The 20,869-nt window shown below is 36.3% G+C and overlaps 2 protein-coding genes across 3 annotated transcripts in view; one reads left to right on the forward strand and one right to left on the reverse strand.

Moving 5' to 3' along the window:
- The window catches only part of ccng2 (cyclin G2), a 5,994-nt gene extending 88 nt beyond the window's left edge, over positions 1-5,906 (forward strand). Inside the window, exons 1-8 of the mRNA XM_043234432.1 lie at positions 1-692; positions 1,473-1,614; positions 1,800-1,937; positions 2,016-2,266; positions 2,514-2,592; positions 2,677-2,775; positions 3,082-3,284; positions 4,878-5,906. The exon at positions 1-692 is cut by the window's left edge and continues 88 nt beyond it. Of these exons, the coding sequence (XP_043090367.1) occupies positions 1,510-1,614; positions 1,800-1,937; positions 2,016-2,266; positions 2,514-2,592; positions 2,677-2,775; positions 3,082-3,284; positions 4,878-4,995 (993 nt within the window). The 5' untranslated portion in view covers positions 1-692; positions 1,473-1,509 and the 3' untranslated portion in view covers positions 4,996-5,906. The remainder of the gene's footprint in view (positions 693-1,472; positions 1,615-1,799; positions 1,938-2,015; positions 2,267-2,513; positions 2,593-2,676; positions 2,776-3,081; positions 3,285-4,877) is intronic.
- On the reverse strand, positions 2,860-20,083 carry taf1c (TATA-box binding protein associated factor, RNA polymerase I subunit C). 2 transcript variants are annotated; one of them, XM_043234429.1, is made up of 16 exons: positions 19,676-20,083; positions 18,377-18,491; positions 17,340-17,392; positions 17,151-17,246; positions 17,003-17,058; positions 16,624-16,871; positions 15,690-15,818; positions 15,456-15,573; positions 14,592-14,663; positions 13,390-13,525; positions 12,076-12,201; positions 10,753-10,930; positions 10,311-10,448; positions 8,096-9,204; positions 6,644-6,980; positions 2,860-3,299 (listed from the first exon to the last, which is right to left on the reverse strand). In XM_043234429.1, the coding sequence occupies exons 1-15, from the start codon at positions 19,802-19,804 to the stop codon at positions 6,675-6,677; spliced, it is 3,009 nt and encodes a 1,002-aa protein (XP_043090364.1). In that variant the 5' UTR covers positions 19,805-20,083; the 3' UTR covers positions 2,860-3,299; positions 6,644-6,674. The 2 variants fall into 2 exon arrangements, with proteins under 2 accessions (XP_043090364.1, XP_043090365.1); XM_043234430.1 differs by having other exon boundaries at positions 19,560-20,083.
- Positions 20,084-20,869: the final 786 nt, after the last annotated feature.

Consider the following 20,869-nt stretch of genomic DNA (forward strand, 5'->3'; position numbering starts at 1 on the left):
CTCTCACACGTCGATTTAATATTAATAATTTCATAACAAGTGAATCAGACGTCGCTACATCAGACCTGTAATAATATTCAGCCAAAACGTCAACAACACACGTATCGTTTAATGAATACTCATTAATCATTTAATCAATATTCATATTATAAGTGGGAAACAAAAACTAGTATCAAGAATCAGCATCTGCGAAAAGAAATCATTTGTACTACATTTTCTACCCTTGGTAACCCTGTCAAAACAAAACCCAGCAACAACCATTCAGAGAGAAGGGCGAGCTATCGTCTCGCCAGCCAATCGTCGATGAAAGCCAGCAGCCAATGAGCGCTCAGAATTTTGGGCGGACTATTTGAACTCTGCATCTTAGAGCGACCGTATTGGTCCGTGAAACTGTCAATCTCTTAAAACGCAGACGGCTTTAAAACTACGCTTGCGTGTTTTAATAGCCGAAATGTTCAAATCGGATATAGCGTAACGATCACACATTACAAAATACAGTTTATTAGATGTGGAAATAATAACAGCTGTCGTTTTAAAACGCATAAAACTATCTAAACATAGCGACTTACGTTTCCTACGTGACAGGCCCAGGGGGAGGAGCTACAGTCAACATCAACAAAAGGAAAGAAGCAGAGAAAACAGACGAAAGATTCTCGGATACACAAACACAATATGTCCTTTTAACATCCCAGGTAATGTACCTTTATTTATCTTCAATAGCATTCTTTAGGATGTCCGTTTCCTTTTCAAACGTCTGTCTAGATTAATTGCCACGGTTTAAATGTTATGGTCGTATTTTTTTTCTGAAAATGGGCTTGATCTTTGGCTGTTTGTATTCACGGACTAGATTCTGACTCGAAGTAATCTGTACATTTCCCTTCGACTTTAATTGCGTTGTATGGCATTTTATAGATCATTAGCGTACGCCACTAGTGAAAATTATATTTATTTTACTGGAATAGACTAATCGCTCATTTTTTGGTCGTCTTTGATGTTTACTTTCAATAACGTTACATTTAAAATCAATTTCCGTAAATATGAGCCGAGCCGATAGATCCGTTTAACGTTTCAGTTGCCGATTTATTATACTGCAATACATCGTACATAAATACATAAATACATCATATAAAATGTAATGTCGAAAATAAACTGTACAGAAGATTTAAACCCCTCCCCCTCTGGTCGAGGTATTTTCCAGCTGAAGGATCAACTGGATGACATTCGCTTTCGATACGATTTAAACCTCGTCGTTCAGTTTAAAGTGTTTTTAAAACGACGATTTCACATTTATTTGAGCATCTCTGTCGGATTGGGTCGGGTTTATTTGTTTGGATGTCCTGTAGGAAGGCGTTAACCAGCGAAACCCGACACCGAGGCTCAGCTGAGCGGAGGGGGCTGGGCAAAAAACCTTGACCCACCGCCCTGGGTGAACGGAATTCACTCAACTTTGTTTTTTATGCCTTTTTTTAAAGGTGTTTTGACGACCTGAAACACAAACAAACTGAAAACATGGAGGCATTCAGACTGATGAAGGAACTGAAGAGCAATGTGGACCAGGAGGTTCAGTATCTGCCAAAAGAAACCGGACTCAGTTTGATCGAGTCCACACAAGAGGTGAACTAGCTCTACAAACCGTCAAAACACATTTATGAACTTTATAGCAGTTTTGGAAATGTGCACTGTATTGCTTTGCATTGCATACTTTTGTACGGTGACGTACAAAATCGTTTGCTCTTGAAGCGCCCGGCAAGACGTATCGATTTTAATCTTTAAATGTTATTTATTTCTGGTCCACACAGAACGGTAATGGAGTTTCAGCCAAATGTCGAGATGCCCGAGTGGAAGACCTCTGGAGCTTGACCAGCTTCTTCGGTTACAGCACTCAGACCTTCGTACTAGCCGTTAACCTGCTGGACAGGTTTATAGCTATGATGAAGGTAACCAGTTAGTTACAGGTCAATCCATCCGATTAACGCATTAAAATACATGACTGATCGCTTTTGTGTTGCCTACAGGTTCAGCCCAGGTATCTGGCCTGCATCAGCATCGGTTGCCTTCACATCGCCGCTCGAGTGACCGAAGAGGAGTGCAAAGTTTCGTCCAGCCACGAGCTCATTCGCATCAGCCAGTGCAAGTTCACCGTCTCTGACCTCAGCCGAATGGAGAAGATCATTTCGGAGAAGCTCAACTTCCAGTTAAAAGCCGTCACAGCCTTAACCTTCCTGCATTTGTACCACGCCATTGCACTTTCGCACACGTCCAACAGGTAAGAATGTCTGGCATTATCAAACTTCAGACTCCAAGCCAGATAAACTATTAACGTGCAGGTTTGACAATGGAAACTTTGACTCGTAAAGGTTGATAAACAGAGCTGGCGAGTGCACTTTGAGCGTTTGGCTGTATATGGGTCACCGTGACGGCATTCAGACATCAGAAACCAGGAGATTATCTTCTGACTAGGCTTGTAAATGACAAACAGCTCAGCTAACAAAATCTCTTTTTCTCCCTTTCAGAAAAGACATCCTGAATCTTGACAAACTGGAAGCCCAGCTAAAAGCCTGCCTATGCAGAATTGTTTTCTCCAAAGCAAAAGTAAGAACAACTTACACAGCGACTCTTGAAGTAGGTTACAAAGAAGTTTGAATTCTAATAAATGGTCTTTTTTTCTTCTTAAAGCCTTCAGTGCTCGCTTTGTCTCTCTTGATGCTTGAGATCGAGGCCTTACAGTCTGTGGACCTGCTAGAAATCGCCCAGCGCATACAAACACACTTGAAGGTAAACGTTCATAAGCACGTCAAACTTTTTAAACGTCACGGGCATCAATGAAAACTGTGAAGAAATGAAGTTTAATGACCACTGTTTGGTTCAAAGTAGTCAAGTAGTTTAATTAGAAAACTTGTACGCAGGAGTATACTTTTAGTTTCATCAGCACTTAAACGTCTGTGGAGTAGGAAGAATCCAAAGCTCTTAACCCAGTCCTGTTGCCAGCAGGCTATTGGTTTACTCCTGTCCGAAATGAAGCTGGCTCTCTGCCCTGTCCTTATGTAAGCTGGTGTCTAATGCAGCCGTGTCTGTTTGCAGATCTCCAAAGCTGACCTGGCGCACTGGCGAGGTCTGGTAGGTCAGTGTATGAGGGAATACTCCTCCCCAGAATGTGCCAAACCTGACCACAAGAAACTGGTGTGGATCGTCTCGCGGAGGACGGCACAGAACCTGCACAGCAGCTACCGCAGCGTCCCCGAGCTGCCAACCATCCCCGAGGGCGCTTGGGACGAGAGCGAGAGGTAAACACAGCTCACCTGAGGAGAAACACAGGCGTTAGGATGCCACACTCGTACTAAACAGTCAATAGATGAAACGGGAAAAGGATTATTCGGGGGTTAACCGCATACAGATGGTTTTGGTCAAGCTTTGATTACCACAGAAAATCATTTAGACTCCTCATTCAAAAATATGTTCCTTTTGAAATATTTCTATGGGACAAATGTACTAGTTGAAATGAAAAACTAAAATTTAAAGCTATTAAAAATTGGAATAAAGCTACATAAATGAAATATATATTTTAGTTAGTGAAAAAATAAAAAAAGCAAAATAGATCAAAATAAAATACACTATTCTGCCATCGAACATTATTTTTATGAGCTCATCAGGAACGCCTGCCACATTATATTACACATTACAATAATTATATTTTCATATTCTACTGTTAACAGCTTAAACATCAGGACAGACCTGAACATAAACTTGGGAAGAATTTACGTAAAGCACGCCTGTCAATTTTCCCTCACAACTTCTGGTTTCAGTTCGATCACAGTTTTTCCCCGTCACATGACATGACTTAACCTTGGTGTTTTACTGACACACGCCGCTCGCGTCACAACCTCGTCAGCACAGGCTGAAGTTCCTCCTGCACACCCCACCCAGCGTTACACTATCAGGAGTCTTTACGGTGTTACTTGATAACTACAAATAGTTAGTCACGTCCTAGCAACCAACCCAGGAGCGTTTTTCACGCCAGGAGCAATAAGTCATTCCTGAGGCTCACTAACACAGCTGATTACAAGCTGAAAATCCAGACAGTACGTACGGTTCTGAGATTGCTAATGGCTTAGACATGCATACACACCAAACTAGGTGCAGCAGCGGAATGTAGGTAGTGAATGGTGAATATTTACAAACTAGTTACAGGTTGTGCTGCATCACCTGTGAGTAAGAGAAGGGTGTGTGAGGTGGGGTCAGTCTGACGAAGTACAAAACAAGATCTGACGTCTGACAAGTGTTTTTTGTTTCCTATTATGTAATATTCCAGGTGAACCGCATACATGATTTCAGTCAAGTATGTTTACAGTGGATGTCTAAATATAGATTTATATAGATTAAACGAAACTACGAAAAAACAATATCCTACAATCATTAGAAATAGTTCTTCTATTTGAATTAATATAGGGAGGAAAAAAAAAAACAATTGGATAAAAACTTGCTGAGATTTATTTATTTTTTTTTAAATAAAAATTACCAACAACATCAATATAAAAACAGGAAGTTAAAGTTACTGACTATTACCAAGTTTACCCCTTCACCCATTAGGTTTACAAACTGAACACTAAAAAAAACTAAGGACTAAAATGTTAAACTACGAAAACGATTATGGATTTACATTAAAAATCACAAACTGAAATACAATTTTTTAAAAAAAAGTACAAAAATGAAAGCATTATTATTAGAAATTACTTTTAAAAAAAACAAAAAGAAAAATGGGGGGAAAATAATAGCCAATTCTAAATATTTTACTACAATAGTTTATAAAATACTAAAATTACCCAAATAATGAAATAAATGAGCGCGCATCTGACTGTTCTTTCTTCCTTTCACAACAGTGAGGATTCAAGTGAAGACCTGAGCTCCGGGGAAGAGAGTCTGAGCAGCTCACTGGGCAGCGACGCCGAGGGACACTACTTCCCTCCTAACTTCCTCTCACGGGCCCGTAGACTGTAATACGCTATAACCACTTGCCAAGGTGCACAACCACCAACGGAGACGTGGCTTGCCTGTCATCTTCCAAGATGACGTCACAGACCTCTCCTGGCTAAAATCCTCGAGTTATACGGCGAGGTGCCATTGTGCCTGGGTTCAACGAAACCACCGAGTCCAAAATATCAGAATTGTATTTTAAAACTCTTCTTTTACGGCTACACAGAAAGCCAGTCCGCATACTGTAAACATCTCTTTTGATTACTCGTGTTAAGCTAAAAATGAAATAATTCAGCACTGCACAACACTGGCAGCTAAAAACTTAAAGAAAAAAAAAAAAATATGATGTAGCCGTAGCATATATAGTAGTTGGTGCATGTTCGGATTTGTCAACATTCCAGGCGGCTCAATATGACATATCCAAGGTACACTAGACTGTTAGAGAACAACTTGAGACTTGTACTTTGGTGCTTTGCACAGTTTTGTAATATGATTGTTAAGCGTGTGACAGCGGGAAAGCTGCGTGCCTGCTGAACTGCCGTCCCTCTGAGGACAAACAATCAGAGGTTTACTGTGTGGTGCGCATGGTGTTCGCAGAAAAAACGGTGGATTGTTTATTTTTCGTGCGTGTATGTGAGCGTGATGTTGTTAACCTACTTGCCAACTTAGTATAAGTTTCACTTTAGCCGACGTATGAAGACAAATACTGTATGTTGAAAATGTGCAACAACAACAAAAAAACCTAAAAACCTTATAAAATGTAAAAAATGTCAATATTTAAAAAAAAAAAATGTACATTTGTATAATGTAAAAAAAAAAATGCATATACGTTCTGTATAGCATCTTGTAGATATTAACTTATTTATTGTTATTTTTGTCATGGTAATATAAAAAAAAAATTCACAATTAAAAAAAAAAAGCTATTTTGAAATTCATTCAGTCTCCTGTTTTGCTTAGCCTGGGTTAGCTGAATCGGTTCTGTGTTCTTAAGAGACTCAGCTATCCCCCCCCCACACACACAAAATGGCAAACAGACAGCAGATGTTGTAAATCGCCTCGGTGCCGCAGGATATTTTACACCGCAACAGTAAGACAAAGCAGAGGCTTCACGCGACTACGTCATGATCTTATCAGCTGATTTACACACTTACAAACAAGCAGTGCATGATGCAATTCTGCTCAGTGTGAAGCGATTTTCACCAAAAACAGGAACTTATTCTTAGGAGAAAACAACCAGCGCATGTCTAGTCAGCCAAGGCTGAAAACAATCTTTCTGTTCCCTTGTAGGAACAGGTGGGCAACATGCCATAAAAATACCACAGGATCAGTTTCATTACACACAAAGCACTACTACATACTGCTCAAAACTAGAATGAGAATACTAGAAAAACCACGCAGCAAGCATTCAAAGACGTTTTCGAATATGGAAAGTGATAACGTTGATATTTTCCTCTATAGCCACCATAGAAGTTATGCCTACATGAAGTGAGAAGACCACTAGCACGCTCTAATTGGTTCAGATAGTAAACATTTGTTATTCATTACAAACGGACAAATATTTGTGCAGTTCCTCACACAAGCTCACTCCCGCCTCGAGATTCTCGCTCAAACATATCCCAGCTTCTGTACAGTACCCAAACATTTGACACCACACAAAAAGTAGGTCACTTGCCTTGCTGCATTCCTCGTTCGGAGGCGGATCTTTAGAAGCCCATGCGAGACTTCTTCTTTGGCTGGGAGGCCTGAGAGAGGCTTCTCAATTGGGAAACTCTCTGGGAAGACAAGGAGGGACGAGATGGAGTCTGAGAAGAATGTTGAATCCGAGATGAAGAATGTCCACCATCCGTTGTGGAGTCCTGAGTCGACATTTGGGACATTGGAAGGGAACTAGTGTTAAACGTCTTGAGCCGTTTTAATTGGACAGCTGGCTGTTTGGAGGGAAACGTCGTAATAAGACCCCAATCCATCTCCGCTGCAACACTAGGACTTCTAGAGGTCGGCCATTCAACCTGACAGTAGAGATGAACAACGCATCAAAAATATTGTTAAAAAGAATTACGATGGTCTGCTGCGAGTAGAAGTGACATTTTAAATATTGTGTATGATGTTTTTGCTCATTTCAAGTCAAACACAGAAAATGGCACAAAATACAAGCCTGATTAGTTTAACTCAAACACAAAGTAAACGAGGGGCAAAAACCTGTATTAGTAGTTGAAATTATGACGTTTCGACTAGTTAATTGCATCCAAAATAAGTTTTTGCTTGCATAAATGTGCGTTCTGCGTATATATAATATAAATACACACACACGCTATATATTTAGAAAATATTTACAAATGTATTTATATTATAAATACTTAACATAAAAGCATAAACTTTTTTCTGAACTGTATACATGCAAGTGTCTGCATTTACATGTAACAAACCTTTATTTTGGATGCGATATCACGATTAAACGTTTGACAGCACTAGTTTTGGCACATATTGGTGTCGATTACTATACGTTTCTACTACTTCAACGTTTCATTAAAACAATTTATCCGGATAACCATAAAGACTTAAAAGTTAAAGGGGTTGGTATGATTGCGCTTTTTCAAAGTCTCTTGTCTTCAGTAAGGCTGTGTTTTTGTTTGGGTCAAAAATTCAGTAGGAATTTTCTATATTAATACAAATGTAAAATGTAATTTACGGAGCTGATTTTTCAACATCGTTACTCCAGTGTCACATGATCCTTCAGAAATCATTCTAATCTGCCGATTTGCTTCTGCAGAAACATTTCTGATTACCGACTCAAAACGTATTTCTAAATAAAAACCTTATCGTCTTTACTGTCACATTTGATTATTTTCATGTATTCTTATTGAATGAAGGTATTACTTTAAAAACAAAAACCCCAAATTTTTTATAAACGGAAAAAATATAATTTATGCCAGTTTAATGTCATTCATTTCTCATTAAACCAGCATAAAAATCTATGCGAGTTACCCTGATTCAAGAGAATCATTTTAATTGATCAGTTTTTAAATGTATTTATCATAATTTTTTCAAAACGTCAAGCTATTGGTTACAGGTATGACCACAAACAGTTATAAATGATCGTTTACTAGTATAAAGGAATCCTTACCTCAACGGAAGACTTTGACTGAGATGTCAAAAGGTCTTGATCAGGCCTCGGAGGAGTTCTTCCAAAAGATCCGAGCGATTTCTCTGCAGTCGACTGTTCATTTATAAACCGCCTCAGTATGGTGGGGCTCTTTTTGTGGATCTCAGTTCTGGCCCTCCATTCATCCATGTCCGCACCTTGCGAAGTCGAGTCCTCCAAAGCCTCGTCTCCCGAAGTAAGACCCTGACTGCCCGATGAGAAACCCGAGATACTCTCCTGGTAGCTCGCAGACGAGGTGAAGCTTCCAGAAAGCGAGATGCGACTGCGAGCTTTGGCTTGTTTCTCTCTCCGACGCTTTCGACGGAGGGCCGCGACTTTCTTGTCCCGATTCAAACCCAGCTTCTCCTCCCACCAGTCCGTCCACTGACCCTCCCACGCCGCAACCAACCGCTGGCTCAAGTCGTCAGGCCAGTCGTCGGGATCTACAGGATCAGGAACCGGCTCAATGTTCAGGTGACGCAGGTAAGTATTCCCATGCAAGACCATCTCCTTCTTCTTCATGACCTCTTGAAGGTCTTTCCTCAGTGTCTTGAATCGTTCTTCCTTTGGTTTATTTGGATATTTGCCTACCATGCTATTTAAATTGTCCGTTCTGATCCGCTGAAAAGCAGGGCGTCGCTTTTTGACCTTTTTAAAAATGGGCTCAAACCATTTGTTCCAGGCATCTTGGAGATCTGGATCCTTGCTTGGGTCAGGCGGTCTGGTGGAACGAGTTGGGTTAATCCCAATAGATCGACTTGGTTCTTCTTTCCTGATATTTTCATTTGTATCTGAAGCATTTAAAATATCATTATCAACATTGTCGATTACTTCCAAATGACGAAGCGCAGCTCGCCACACCTCGGTCTCAGAGTCGCTCTGAACAGATTGGTTTTCATTGTTGGCGTGGGGCTGCATGCTCTCGCCCTCTCCGGTTTCTACTGTAGGTTGCACACAGACAGATTGTTCTGGCGCGTCGTTGATGCTTGCGGTCTGATCTGTGTGCAGCTTCAGCGTTTGGTAAAAGATGTCCCCGGTTTCTGTGAGCTGGAAAACAGACAGGTAGTCCTTCTTCTGAACAGCTGTGAAACCTTGAGGATGAACGCAAAAGCAGCACATTAGTCTGATAATCACCGCACCAAACGACAAAGAGCAGCTGTATGAATCCTTGAAATAAAACCCAAACCCACAAAGGCTGTGAATGAATTAATTAATAATATATGCAATTCAAGTTTTAGAGTGATGCGTGGCACTGTGTTGTTTTACACGCCTTAGTTCACTGCTCCATCACTGCACCTGCTGTGAGTTTTGGTCAGATATAACGTGCATTTGATAACAGATGCCAAACATCCTCTCCTTACTTGTGCTGAGAAGTACAAGGTTATAAGGTTTTCCAGCCAAAAAAAACTTAATGGTTCAACATTAGAATAGAATTAGTTAAGAATATTTTCTTAAACACTATTTTAAAGTGATTTTTAATAATTAGTTTTATTAATTATAATAAATGGAGAGTTTATTTAGGAAAAAAAAAATTCAAAAATCAATTTATGATGTTATGTTTTATTGGTTTTTACTGTGTTAGTTACCCAGAGTCCCAAGTTTTCATATGCATTTTTCTGTTTTCTCGTTTTCATCATCCTTTCCTATCAAAATTATTGTATATGTGAAAACACAGAAAATCAAACCTGGCCCGAATCTATTCACGAAACGTTTGAGGTAGTGCGTAAATGTGCTTGTCACAACGTGAGGTCGTATTTATTTTTTAACTTGCAAAACATTGAATGCAAAATTTAGACTGATCTGCAGTTGGGTTATTTTGATTAAGTGTAACTGGAATGCATAATAAAAAAACCTGTAAAAAAATAAATAAATAAAAAAATAAATAATAATAATAAAAATTGCAACTGAATTAAAAATATATATATTATTTAATTAATATTGTAAAACAAATCCCAAAATTGTTGACCAAATTGTGCCGCCCTACAAACCTAGAGTTTTTTTTTTTTAATTGCAACCTTGCACACTTTTAATAAATTAATCTGGGAATCACATGACAACCCCAGCTGAGTTGTTAGAGGTCAGCTCTTTAACAAAGCAATAAATGCGAAATGGGTTATGCTTTGAGAGACAGCTATTTCATGGAGTAAATGCTTCATTCTAGTCCAAACTGTTGAAAAGATAGTAAAAGCATCCGGACCTGCAGCGGGCACATTCAGTCTCTTCTGAGCGTGGTATCTCTTGTGGGGTAGCAGGTGGTTTAGGTGGCTCAGACTCTCATTGGGGCTCAACAGCTTTTGAATGGAACCCCGAGTCTGACAGACTTGCTCTCTCCCACCTAAGAGAGACAAAATTAACATGCAGTCATTTACTCCGCTATCTAGAAAAATGCTTTTATGCAAAGAGACACTTCTTGCAGAGCAGGCCTTTAAGTCGCTCTGAGTCGTTCACACAGGACACATTATTGCAAACAAAAACATCAAGATGCAGCAAAATTGTTTACATTTCAAAATAATTATCTTTCTCTATCCGGTGCATATTTCCAGGTAACATACAAACAGGCTGATAACGATGCACTGCAGTTTGCTTTGGATGAAAGTGTCATCCAAATACGTGAAAGCCCAAATTATGAAACTCCTCACCCGTGTACTGCAGTAACATGAGTTCCTGTGAGTTCTGAGCGCCCAGCAGCAGTTTACACGTCTGGCTCGAGCTCTGCGCTGGCAAATCACAGGAAAACGTCGGTGGAGACTCCATCATATGGTCCCATTTCAGCATGGGGATAGTGGGAACCCGCTCGTCCATGATGTAGGTGGAGAACTGCAGACAAAGAAGTGCTTTAAATCTCTTACACTGCACAGAAAAGGCTTCAGACACCAGTAACAGTGTGAGCCTTTAAATATGAATAGTTTGTCAAAAACAGATAACTTTTTTTAATTTAAAAAAATCATGTTATGTTTTTGTGTTTTGTTGTGTTGGACAGCTGTATTTTGTTATTTTTTAACAAATCAAAATAACCCAACTGCATGTTTGATTAAGATTAATTGGAATGAGCAATGAAAAACATTAATTTTTGAAAACACATTCTGTTTTTGCAAATTAACTCTTCATATACACTATTGTTCGATTTCTTTTTTAATTGAAATGAATACTTATATTGAGCAAGGATACATTAAAGTGATCAAAAGAGACAGTAAAGATATTTGTAATGTTACAAAAGACTTCTATTTCAAATAAATTCTGTTCTTTAGAACTTTCTATTCATCAAGGAACCAATACACAAAAATATTAAGCAGCCCAGCTGTTTTAATAATAATAATAATAATAATAATAATAATGTTGCCTGAACATCAAATCAGCATATTAGAATGCTTTCTGAAGGATCATGTGACACTGGAGTAATGATGCTGAAAATTCACAGGAATAAATATCACAATTTAAAAATATATTCAAATAGACAACAGTTATTTTAAATTGCAATAATGTTTCACAATATTACTGATTTTACTGTATTTGTAAACAAAAGCAGCCCAGGTGATCAAACAAAGGCCGAAAACAAAAAAAATCAGAACCCTAAGCCTTCAAACAGTAGTGAAGAATTATAATACAATGGCATTTAATTATTACTCTATTCATATACGACTGTATTCGTGTTTACAAAGGTAGTTCAAAGAAATACAGAAACACCATGGCAGTGCCAAGGTGCTTTTTGTGGTCAGGATCAGCGATACAATACATTCAATAAGGAAACGTTCCACAGCGTTAAAGATCACGTCTCTAATTATACTGATAATGATAACGTTTTCAGTAAGGGATAAAAAGGTTCAGTGTTGTGTGTTTTGAATCTAATGACATTTGATACAGATTATCATTTGAGGAAGTTCTAATGGATCTCCTGGAAAAAGCACAGGTTGAGACAGCGCTGTCACACCCTCAGACGTTACGTGATACATGACGGAGTTTACCTGGGTATTAATGAGGTGGTGATGGGCGTGGCATTTACTTAGGTATTTGGTGAATATCACCCGCTCTCCCGACATACAAGCTGGAGTCCTTCCGATCCGGAACAACGTGTGATTGCTATCAGCGCTCTGCAGAGAGGAAGTGACAAAGATCAATAAGAAATTGAGAACTAGATACAAGAAACAAGGGAAAAATAACAACACTGTAAACAAAACATTTATAAAATATATTAAACAAATAAACAGTAATGATCCTATATATATATATATATATATATATATATATATATATATATATATATATATATATATATATATATATATATATATATATATACTAATACATACATACAAACATTAGACAAACTAATTTGTTATGGCAAAAATTAGACAAAGAATTACACAATAGTATTCCATAATGCCATTAAATTTTTATTACTGTGTTCTGCTATGAACAATTGAATTTAATACAATAAGGTTAATAATAAAATATAAATACAATTATATTTTAATAGTTATTTAATATTAAATATTATTAATATCTAATACAATAAGAACATCAATACCTAAAAAATACTTTTTATATCATCATCAATAAATAATTTAATAATAATAATTATTATTATTATTACTACATCCATAATAAGTAAAAAAATGTGATATGATAAAACCTATAAAATATTATAGATTTAACTATTAAATTACATGTAATAATTCAATATGTATATTATCATATACACAATTACATTTGATTTATAAATACATAAGATATACATGATGCAGAATTATGTATATTTTTATATTTTAGTGTATTTGCAGCCAGCCAAATACAGTGAGATTTTATATTTAACCAATAATAAGATGCTTTTATCCAGAGACTTGAAAGTGAGAAACATTAAAGAAGCCAATATTACAAACATACAAGCCTGAATTGAAAGCATAAAGTGAAGTGCAGCCAAAAAGAGAACGAGACTTTATTTTAAATGAGTTACAGTAAGAACCTCTGTTAATGGCTGTAGATTAGATAGTCCTCAGGGTTCACAGATGAGGTGTGTCCTCAGCTGTATATTTATCTTTATCTCAAATTATAGAATTAATCATTCATGAGTGATAAACACTGCAGGGTATAATTGTATTTTTTTTCCTTTGCAAAAAAATGATGCTGCTTCTACACCGATTAGAGCTGTTGGTTAGAGTAACAAAAGGAATTAAATGCACACACTGCATTCTAATAAGGTGATAAATGTTCGTGAAGGGCTTGTTTTTATATAGGATATCAAAATGGGTTTTGTTCAAAAATAAGAGGCGTTGTTTTACCCGAATGTCTGTAAGCTCCGCCCCTGTTCTATCGGCGTACACCATCACTCTCGGGTGAGAGGAGAACTCACACCATCGCCATGGAGACTTAGCATTGAAGTACAGGTTGGAATCTTCTTCACGGAACTTCTGCAATCTGAAAGAGAACAGAATGTCACAAACCTCTGGACAGATTACAACACACACACACACACACACACACACACACACACACACACACACACACACACACACACAGCTTAAGACTTATTAACCCACTAACCAGGGCTCGAGTTTAAGTGATCATAAACTTAACATCAGAAGTGACAACAAGCTTTTTTTAGTATGATTTGTGGTTGCGGTGAAGGCAATATGGAAACAAATTTGCAATGCATTACATCTTCCGGTGGTATTTGTGTTTACGACAAACGCATTTCACAAATGCACTGCAGTTCATTGTAAAATCATGTGGCTTTTTATGGTTTATGAAACACAAAATGTGAAATTTTTAATTCGTTTTAAGTGGACCGGGTTTTTCCTGTTTGAAAACACATTGATACATCATAATAGTTTTAAAATACAAATCAAGCACTATTTTCAATATCTTCTAAAACTAAGAAAAATTATGCTGAAATAAACCAAATATCAAAAAAAAAAAAAAAAAAAAGTTACAATTAAAGAAAGTAGCAAAACATTAGTTCAACTAATTATTGCATTGACAACTAAATTAAAATAATAAAAAATATTAAACACTAAAAATAAAACCTAGTTGTTTGGTAAAATTATGAAAAGTAAAATAAATATAAATTAAACCTAAATTGATTTTTTTTTTGGAATAAAAACAATAAAACTAGCTAAAGTAATAAAAAAAAATTTCACTACAGTGCATAAATAATACTAAAATAACAAATATGACCTTTAACAGATGTCATTAACAATAATGACTAATGAAATTAAATTACTGAAATATTAACTTTTTTTTCTGAGATTCTAAGGGTTTCACCCGATCTTTTGAAATCTCTGAACTAGTTTAAAATGTGACTAAATGTAAAAATAAGCCACTGTCTTGAAGCAGATTAAAAGTGAGGACATAAAAACATCTATTACTATGCTCTTGGGTACTGGATGAACTGAACTGAAGAACAGTCTGCAGAGGAAGCTGATATGATGAAGATGTTGGAGCTCCAAGCTCAGTGAGGAACATATTGTTCTTACACACGTACCCTTTTTTCACCGTCCAAAGATAAGCTGCCCCCCGCTCATTGACCACCGCGAGCTCACTGGGGAAGTGTGGACTGTAGAGAGAAAAAAAACACACTGTTTTAACTCAAGTTACAGGTTTATCTCGTTACAAAGGCTAAAATACATCCTATAGATCCAGAAAATATCCTAAGCCACATTCCTGCTTCCCTTAAGACAGCTGCCAAGACAAAGGATAGACAAGATTGCCCAACAAAACACACAAAAGCATGAAAAATATGATAACTGTCCGCTCTAGGACACAGAAAATTAATTGTTAGTTTAAAAAAAGGAAATGCCTTCCACGTATGTTAGACCTTGAGAGTCATGAAATCAATTTCAGTATATTTTTTCTAGATTCTGTGTTTCATGACTTTGCACAAACTTATCAAAAACGGTGCCTAACAATCTAAAGCTTAAATTAAACATTTAATTTACAACAAAATGCTTGCTTTTTTTTATATATGCTGCACAACAGAAATTAAAACTGTAAATTAAGACTGTATTGCATTCCTTTAAAATACTAATTATTACTTTGAGAATTAGTACACGTTAGTAATAAACGTCATAATTCTTCAAGTTACTAGTCAATTTTGGTACGAACACAAGTCAGCAATGCTTTCACTCGTTCAGCTCAATAGTAAAAAAGTAATTTGATTATCAGGATACTCAGAAAGGAAGTTCAGCGCCAAAGGTGCTAGAAGCTGATGATTTGAATAACCGCTAGAGACATTGTCCAAATCAACTAGACACTGGACTGTGTGAATGATTAGTAAACCAGCAGCGAGTCTTCAGGAAGGCCCATCAGGACTGCATTTGGAGAGGACTGCGAGATCTTTCAAACACACCTGACGGTGATGCAGGAGAAGCGATCTTTTGTTTTGATGACGTCCAGTAACAGCGGCTTTATTTCGTCTCCTAGCAGCCAGACGCCACAGAAGAAATCTGACCGCACAGCCATGTTACCTGCACACAGAAGTTTTGAAACGCAATCCGGTTTTACTCTCTTGATATATATTCATTTTCATAAGTGCTTTGAGTTTTATTGGTAGTTGGTAGCCCATGCATTTCTCAGATCTCACCTACATCCTCCATACTGCCCAAACTGATCTGTCTGATCGTTCCATTCAAATAATAGACAAAAGGCTTGGAGTCCATGACAAAACTAGGAGGCTTGTCATCCCTGAACTGCTGCGCCACCCTGAGGATGTCCGAGGAATGGCAGTAAAGGAAATATACAGAGACGCAATTCTCTGAAGATTGAAAACAGGTTGTTTTAAAGGACGTTCTTTGACTGAGCGAGCTAGAAAGAAGCCTTAAGAGTTTGCCAAAAACACTAGACATTTACTGTGCAACAAATACACCAATAACATGCAGTGTAAGAACAATATAATGTGACACACACTGGGGACTCTTATTTTAAATTGTATACTTCAACAATATGAAGGAGCTAAACTAACAACGCTGAAATAAGATGAAATATGAATATTAGATATAAATGTAGCCTAAGAGAGCTAGTCTAAAATAAGTTAAATTAATAAGTCTTGTTAAATTATTTTAAATATTATCCTAAAATCATTTCGTTTAATATTTGTGGTCAAAATGATTCATTTTTTGCGAACTGCTCTAAAAGCACGAGCCTGTAGAGTAGCTTTTGAAATGAGTTTTATTAAATCATCACCTTTTGAAGTTTAATCATGATATCTGATGATATTTTCAAGAATATCGGTAACCATTGACTTCCGTAGTGTTTTTTTCCATACTGCGGAAGTCGATGGCTACCATCATCTTTTTGGGCGAGTAAGTGACAGAACTTACAATTTTGGGAATTTACATTCTCTTTAAAAGATAATAAAGATTTGCGTTTTAACATTTAAGGTATTTTGATGTCTTTAAATTTATAAATGAATGCTTTTTTTAGCAAATCTCGATGCTGAGGTGTATTTAGATCACCGATTCCTTAATAAAGTTAATCACCATGGCGACAAACTATGACGCGACTGCAAAAGAGGATACTGAGTTTGTCCATTGCTTCTCCGCTGGGATAGATCAGACAGCCATCGCTGTAGCCCCGGGACTCGTGTAAAGGCACGTATCCCAGAGCGCCCCCTGTGGAGTCTGCACAGAACTTCCTCTCTTCCCTCTGAAACGTCAGCTCCTCGTGGAGGAGCGGGGCCAGGACAGACGGAGGAACGTCGCTCACGATATCGCTCAACAGATGATGCAAACGATGAATCTTCCTGGAGTAAGACGCCATCTCACACCTAACGGATAGAAAAGCGCACCTGAGGTCTGATTCGGATTGTTTTTAGGCGTTTTGAAACTAAAACATCACCATGTACGTTATTTACTTCAGCTGTTGTTTCAGCGCGTTTGCAAAACACTAATATTTTACCTTTTATGATTTAATCCTTTTATGAACCTCATGGCCCAGCGCGCTGACACAGCATCCTGATTCGCAAACAACAACAGAAGACGGCTATTACAAAACCACTAGAAAACATAAAAAGGCCAGAAGAATAGAATTCGGAGCTCTCTCGCACCTTCGGCCGATTCTTTTTGAAAGATAGGCTGTCCTGAAGCAAATGTCCCATTGAGGAGAACGCATCCATACAATGATGCTGGTAAAAATACTGCATCTGAAGGGAGAACAGAGAGATGAAAGGTCACTTTAAAACAAAAGTGTTTAAAAGTTCTCTTTTTTTATGCATCACACCGCTTCATAAACTTACATGCTCTGGAAAATCCATTGGATGCGGAAGATAACTGGAAAAAACTTTGGCATCTTGGAAAGGAAAGAGAAAAAAAATTAAAACAACTTCTTTGCAGTGTGACATTGCAATTAAACATTACCTTTATTTCTATAGCGTTACAGTTAATGAAATCTACAATTATTAAATTCGCTAAAGAACAAGAAGCTGACAAAAAATTATATTTAAAAAAAATTTATAAATTCATTAAAATAAATCAAAATGTTGCAATGGCAACTAACCAAATCAAATTACAATAAAATTTGAAAACCACCAAGACCATATTTCTACATATGTACATTTCTTAATACAAATACTTTTTTTTTCAAATGACAAGAAGCTCAAATAAATAAATAAATATATGATTAAAAAAAACCAAGTCAAAAATACAGCCTTGGATACTAACTAAAACAAAATAGGTGTGCATTAAAATCTAAAAATCTATAAAAACACTAATAAAAAAAACACTGAAGTTTAGAATAAAGCACTATCGTAAAGTTTTGAATATAAATTATATTTCTACATTTATAATCTTCTTAAAATAAACACTTTATTTTGTTAACCGAATTATTAGTGCATGTTTAGCTCCTTCATATTATTGATTGACCTGGGAAGTATAATTATAATTAAAAGTCCCACATTATATACAGATTGTTATTACTGGTATATTACCGACAAACTGTTGAGACGTCTATAAAATAATTATAAAAACTATTTTAAAAAAATCATAAATGCCAATTATTAAAACAAGATCAAACTACTAAAAATTAAAACCTAATAGAAAATAAAAATAAAAACAACAGCACATTAGACAAATCACTAAAATATACAATTAAAATCCACAAAGCAAATTAAAAACATCATTAAATGACAGAACTTCATCACTTATTAAAACAACCCTGGATTTTCTTAATTCTTTTTAAAGCAAAAACTGCTTTGTAGATTCTGGGATTTTTGAAGATGATGTTTGATTTCAAATCTGAGCCCCTCATATGATTAAAACTCATACAGCTATTTACCTTCACAAGGTGGAATTAAAGGGGTAACGGCTGCTTTGAGCGGCACCCATTCCTCTCCACTCGGAGAGTGCTGGGCTTCAAACTCATGCTGGAGCGACGACTGCCCGCCATCACGCTGTAAATTCACAACAATACAGTCATGACACGGTTTCACAATCACAGGGTGCTGAATGTCAAATATATATAGACGAGAAATCCCTTTTACATCCACTTCTACTAAAACCTGTCTTAAATATCTTTTTCATTAAATATCTTTTTAAATATCTTTTTCTGCTTTTCTCCTAAACATTTGTGCATCCTAATGAATTAGATTTTCTGCGCTTCATCAAAAAAAAAAAAAAAAAAAAACTCAAGACCACATTAACTCATAATTAATATAATACACCATGATAAATTAACTTGGTCTCACCATAATCAACTCATTATGCATTATTATCGAATCCCTTTTATTACACAGATTAACCAAGGATCAACCAAAACAGATTACAAATCCATTGAAGTCTTTTTTTGAAGTTTCGCAGGGCCGAGCCTCATCATTTCATGACTTTAATAAAGTATTATTACATACTAAATGTAAAAAAAAAAAAGACATAAAACACTAATGCATTAAAATGGGGGGTTAAAAAGTAACAATATTATTATTATTATAAAGTATTTTTGTGACCCTGGAGCAAAAAACTAGTCATAAGTACCGATCACCACAATGTTTGGCTAAAATTCATCGATTTAAATATTTATGTAAATAAATTTTAAAAGAATAAGTTATCACAATTTTTTTTTTTTTTTTACATATATATATATAAGTATATAATACATATATATATATATATACACACACATATATATATATATAAGTTATATATAAATATATATAATTTTATATAACAATATTTATTAGTCATATGCATTGCTTGGAACTTAATATGGACAATGTTTAATGGCTTTCTTTTTGCATCCTCAGATTGCAGATTTTCAAATAGTATCTCGGCCAAAAAGTGTCCTATGTAAACAAATCATACGTCAATAGAAATCTGATTTATGATTATGCATAAAGCCCTATTTGAAAGAGAAAGTGACCCGTAAAACTGGTTTTGTGGCGCATGGTCACATTTGGGAATCATGAACAAACGCTCTAAAACCTCAAAATCGCTTCAATTGTTCTAAAAGCCTTTTTTATACATACGTTCAGATGTCGATGTTTGCGCTAAACCCATTTGCATTGTGTCCCGTGCGCCACAAAGCCTTGTTTTCCCCATCAGGACTGATCTGTCATTATCATCAGGATGTGTCTCGTCTTACCGGCCCGGCACCGACCGTCAGCACGCGCTCGTACGAACCCCAGCCTCCATAACCATGCGTCGTCTTTACTTCGGGCGGACCGTCCAAATAAAAGTGTGGGAAGAGCTGGCCGGGAAATTTACTGTCCATGACGGTCTCTTTCTACGGCCCGGAAATATCAAACAAGTCCGGGCATGTCCTCGTGAGACCAGGTGTCCACGTGCGCTCTAATGGCGGCCACGACTCAATCCAGTAAGGACGTCGATCTAAAATCGTAACATGTTGAAAATGTCGCTTTAAAAAAAGGCGAATAGTGGCGATATCAGCACGTGTTTACAAAAAAACGTGGTTAGCGAACGACAGCGTGGCCGCTAAACAAACTGCGTCCTCTGCTCTACGTCACACGCCGCAGCTGATCAACGTGAGGGAAGCCAGACGCAACGCGAGACTGTTCAAAACGCCCGCCACAGGACAATCTTTCAAAGTAAAAGCCTTTAAAACGTTTCAAAACAAAACTCTACTATGTCTTTGTGAGTACGCACTCTCACTTGTAAATGGAGCCATTTTTATAAATAAAAAAGTAAATAAATAATCAAATTATTAATAAATAAACAAGTGAGTGAGTAAATGCATATGTAAATAAACAATATTTGAATAAAGAAACAAGCAAATAAATCAAAGACAAAATAAATGAAATAAATTTCAAAGTTAATACATATATATATTAATACATATATATAAATATATTAATACATATATTTATATATATTAATACATATATAAATAAATAAATAAAAAATGAGTTAATAAAAAGATAAATAAATACATTAGAAAATACAATTAAAATGAAATCAAACATATATATATATATATATATATATATATATATATATATATATATATATATATATATATATATATATATATATATATATATATTTATGTAAATGTAAATTAAACCTGGCAGTGATGGCATGTTGCGATCAAATCTCAACAATCCTGCCATTAGAAAATCATGACAGTGTTACTGCCTGAAGAACAAAGACATATTTTTGTGCAAATTTTTACTTTTTAAGGCTATGGTCCTAAACTTTTGATCAGCTGATAAACAGCATGTTTGAGTTTAAAGCCTGAAATATGAATGCTTGTAATGTTTCCCCTGATGTTAGGATTTACATCAAGGACAGGTTTGAGAACACCGATATATCAGCAAAC

Source organism: Puntigrus tetrazona, unplaced genomic scaffold (assembly GCF_018831695.1).
Source record: "Puntigrus tetrazona isolate hp1 unplaced genomic scaffold, ASM1883169v1 S000001111, whole genome shotgun sequence".
NCBI lineage: Eukaryota > Metazoa > Chordata > Actinopteri > Cypriniformes > Cyprinidae > Puntigrus > Puntigrus tetrazona.

Excerpts from the sequence above, each read along its gene's own strand:
- taf1c (XM_043234429.1), bottom strand. The coding sequence starts at position 19,804 with ATGGACAGTAAATTTCCCGGCCAGCTCTTCCCACACTTTTATTTGGAC. Across the intron at positions 17,393-18,376 it reads TTTAATTCCACCTTGTGAAG|ATGCCAAAGTTTTTTCCAGT; the intron begins GTAAATAGCTGT and ends TTCCTTTCCAAG. Across the intron at positions 12,202-13,389 it reads CGGAGCTTACAGACATTCGG|AGCGCTGATAGCAATCACAC; the intron begins GTAAAACAACGC and ends TCCTCTCTGCAG.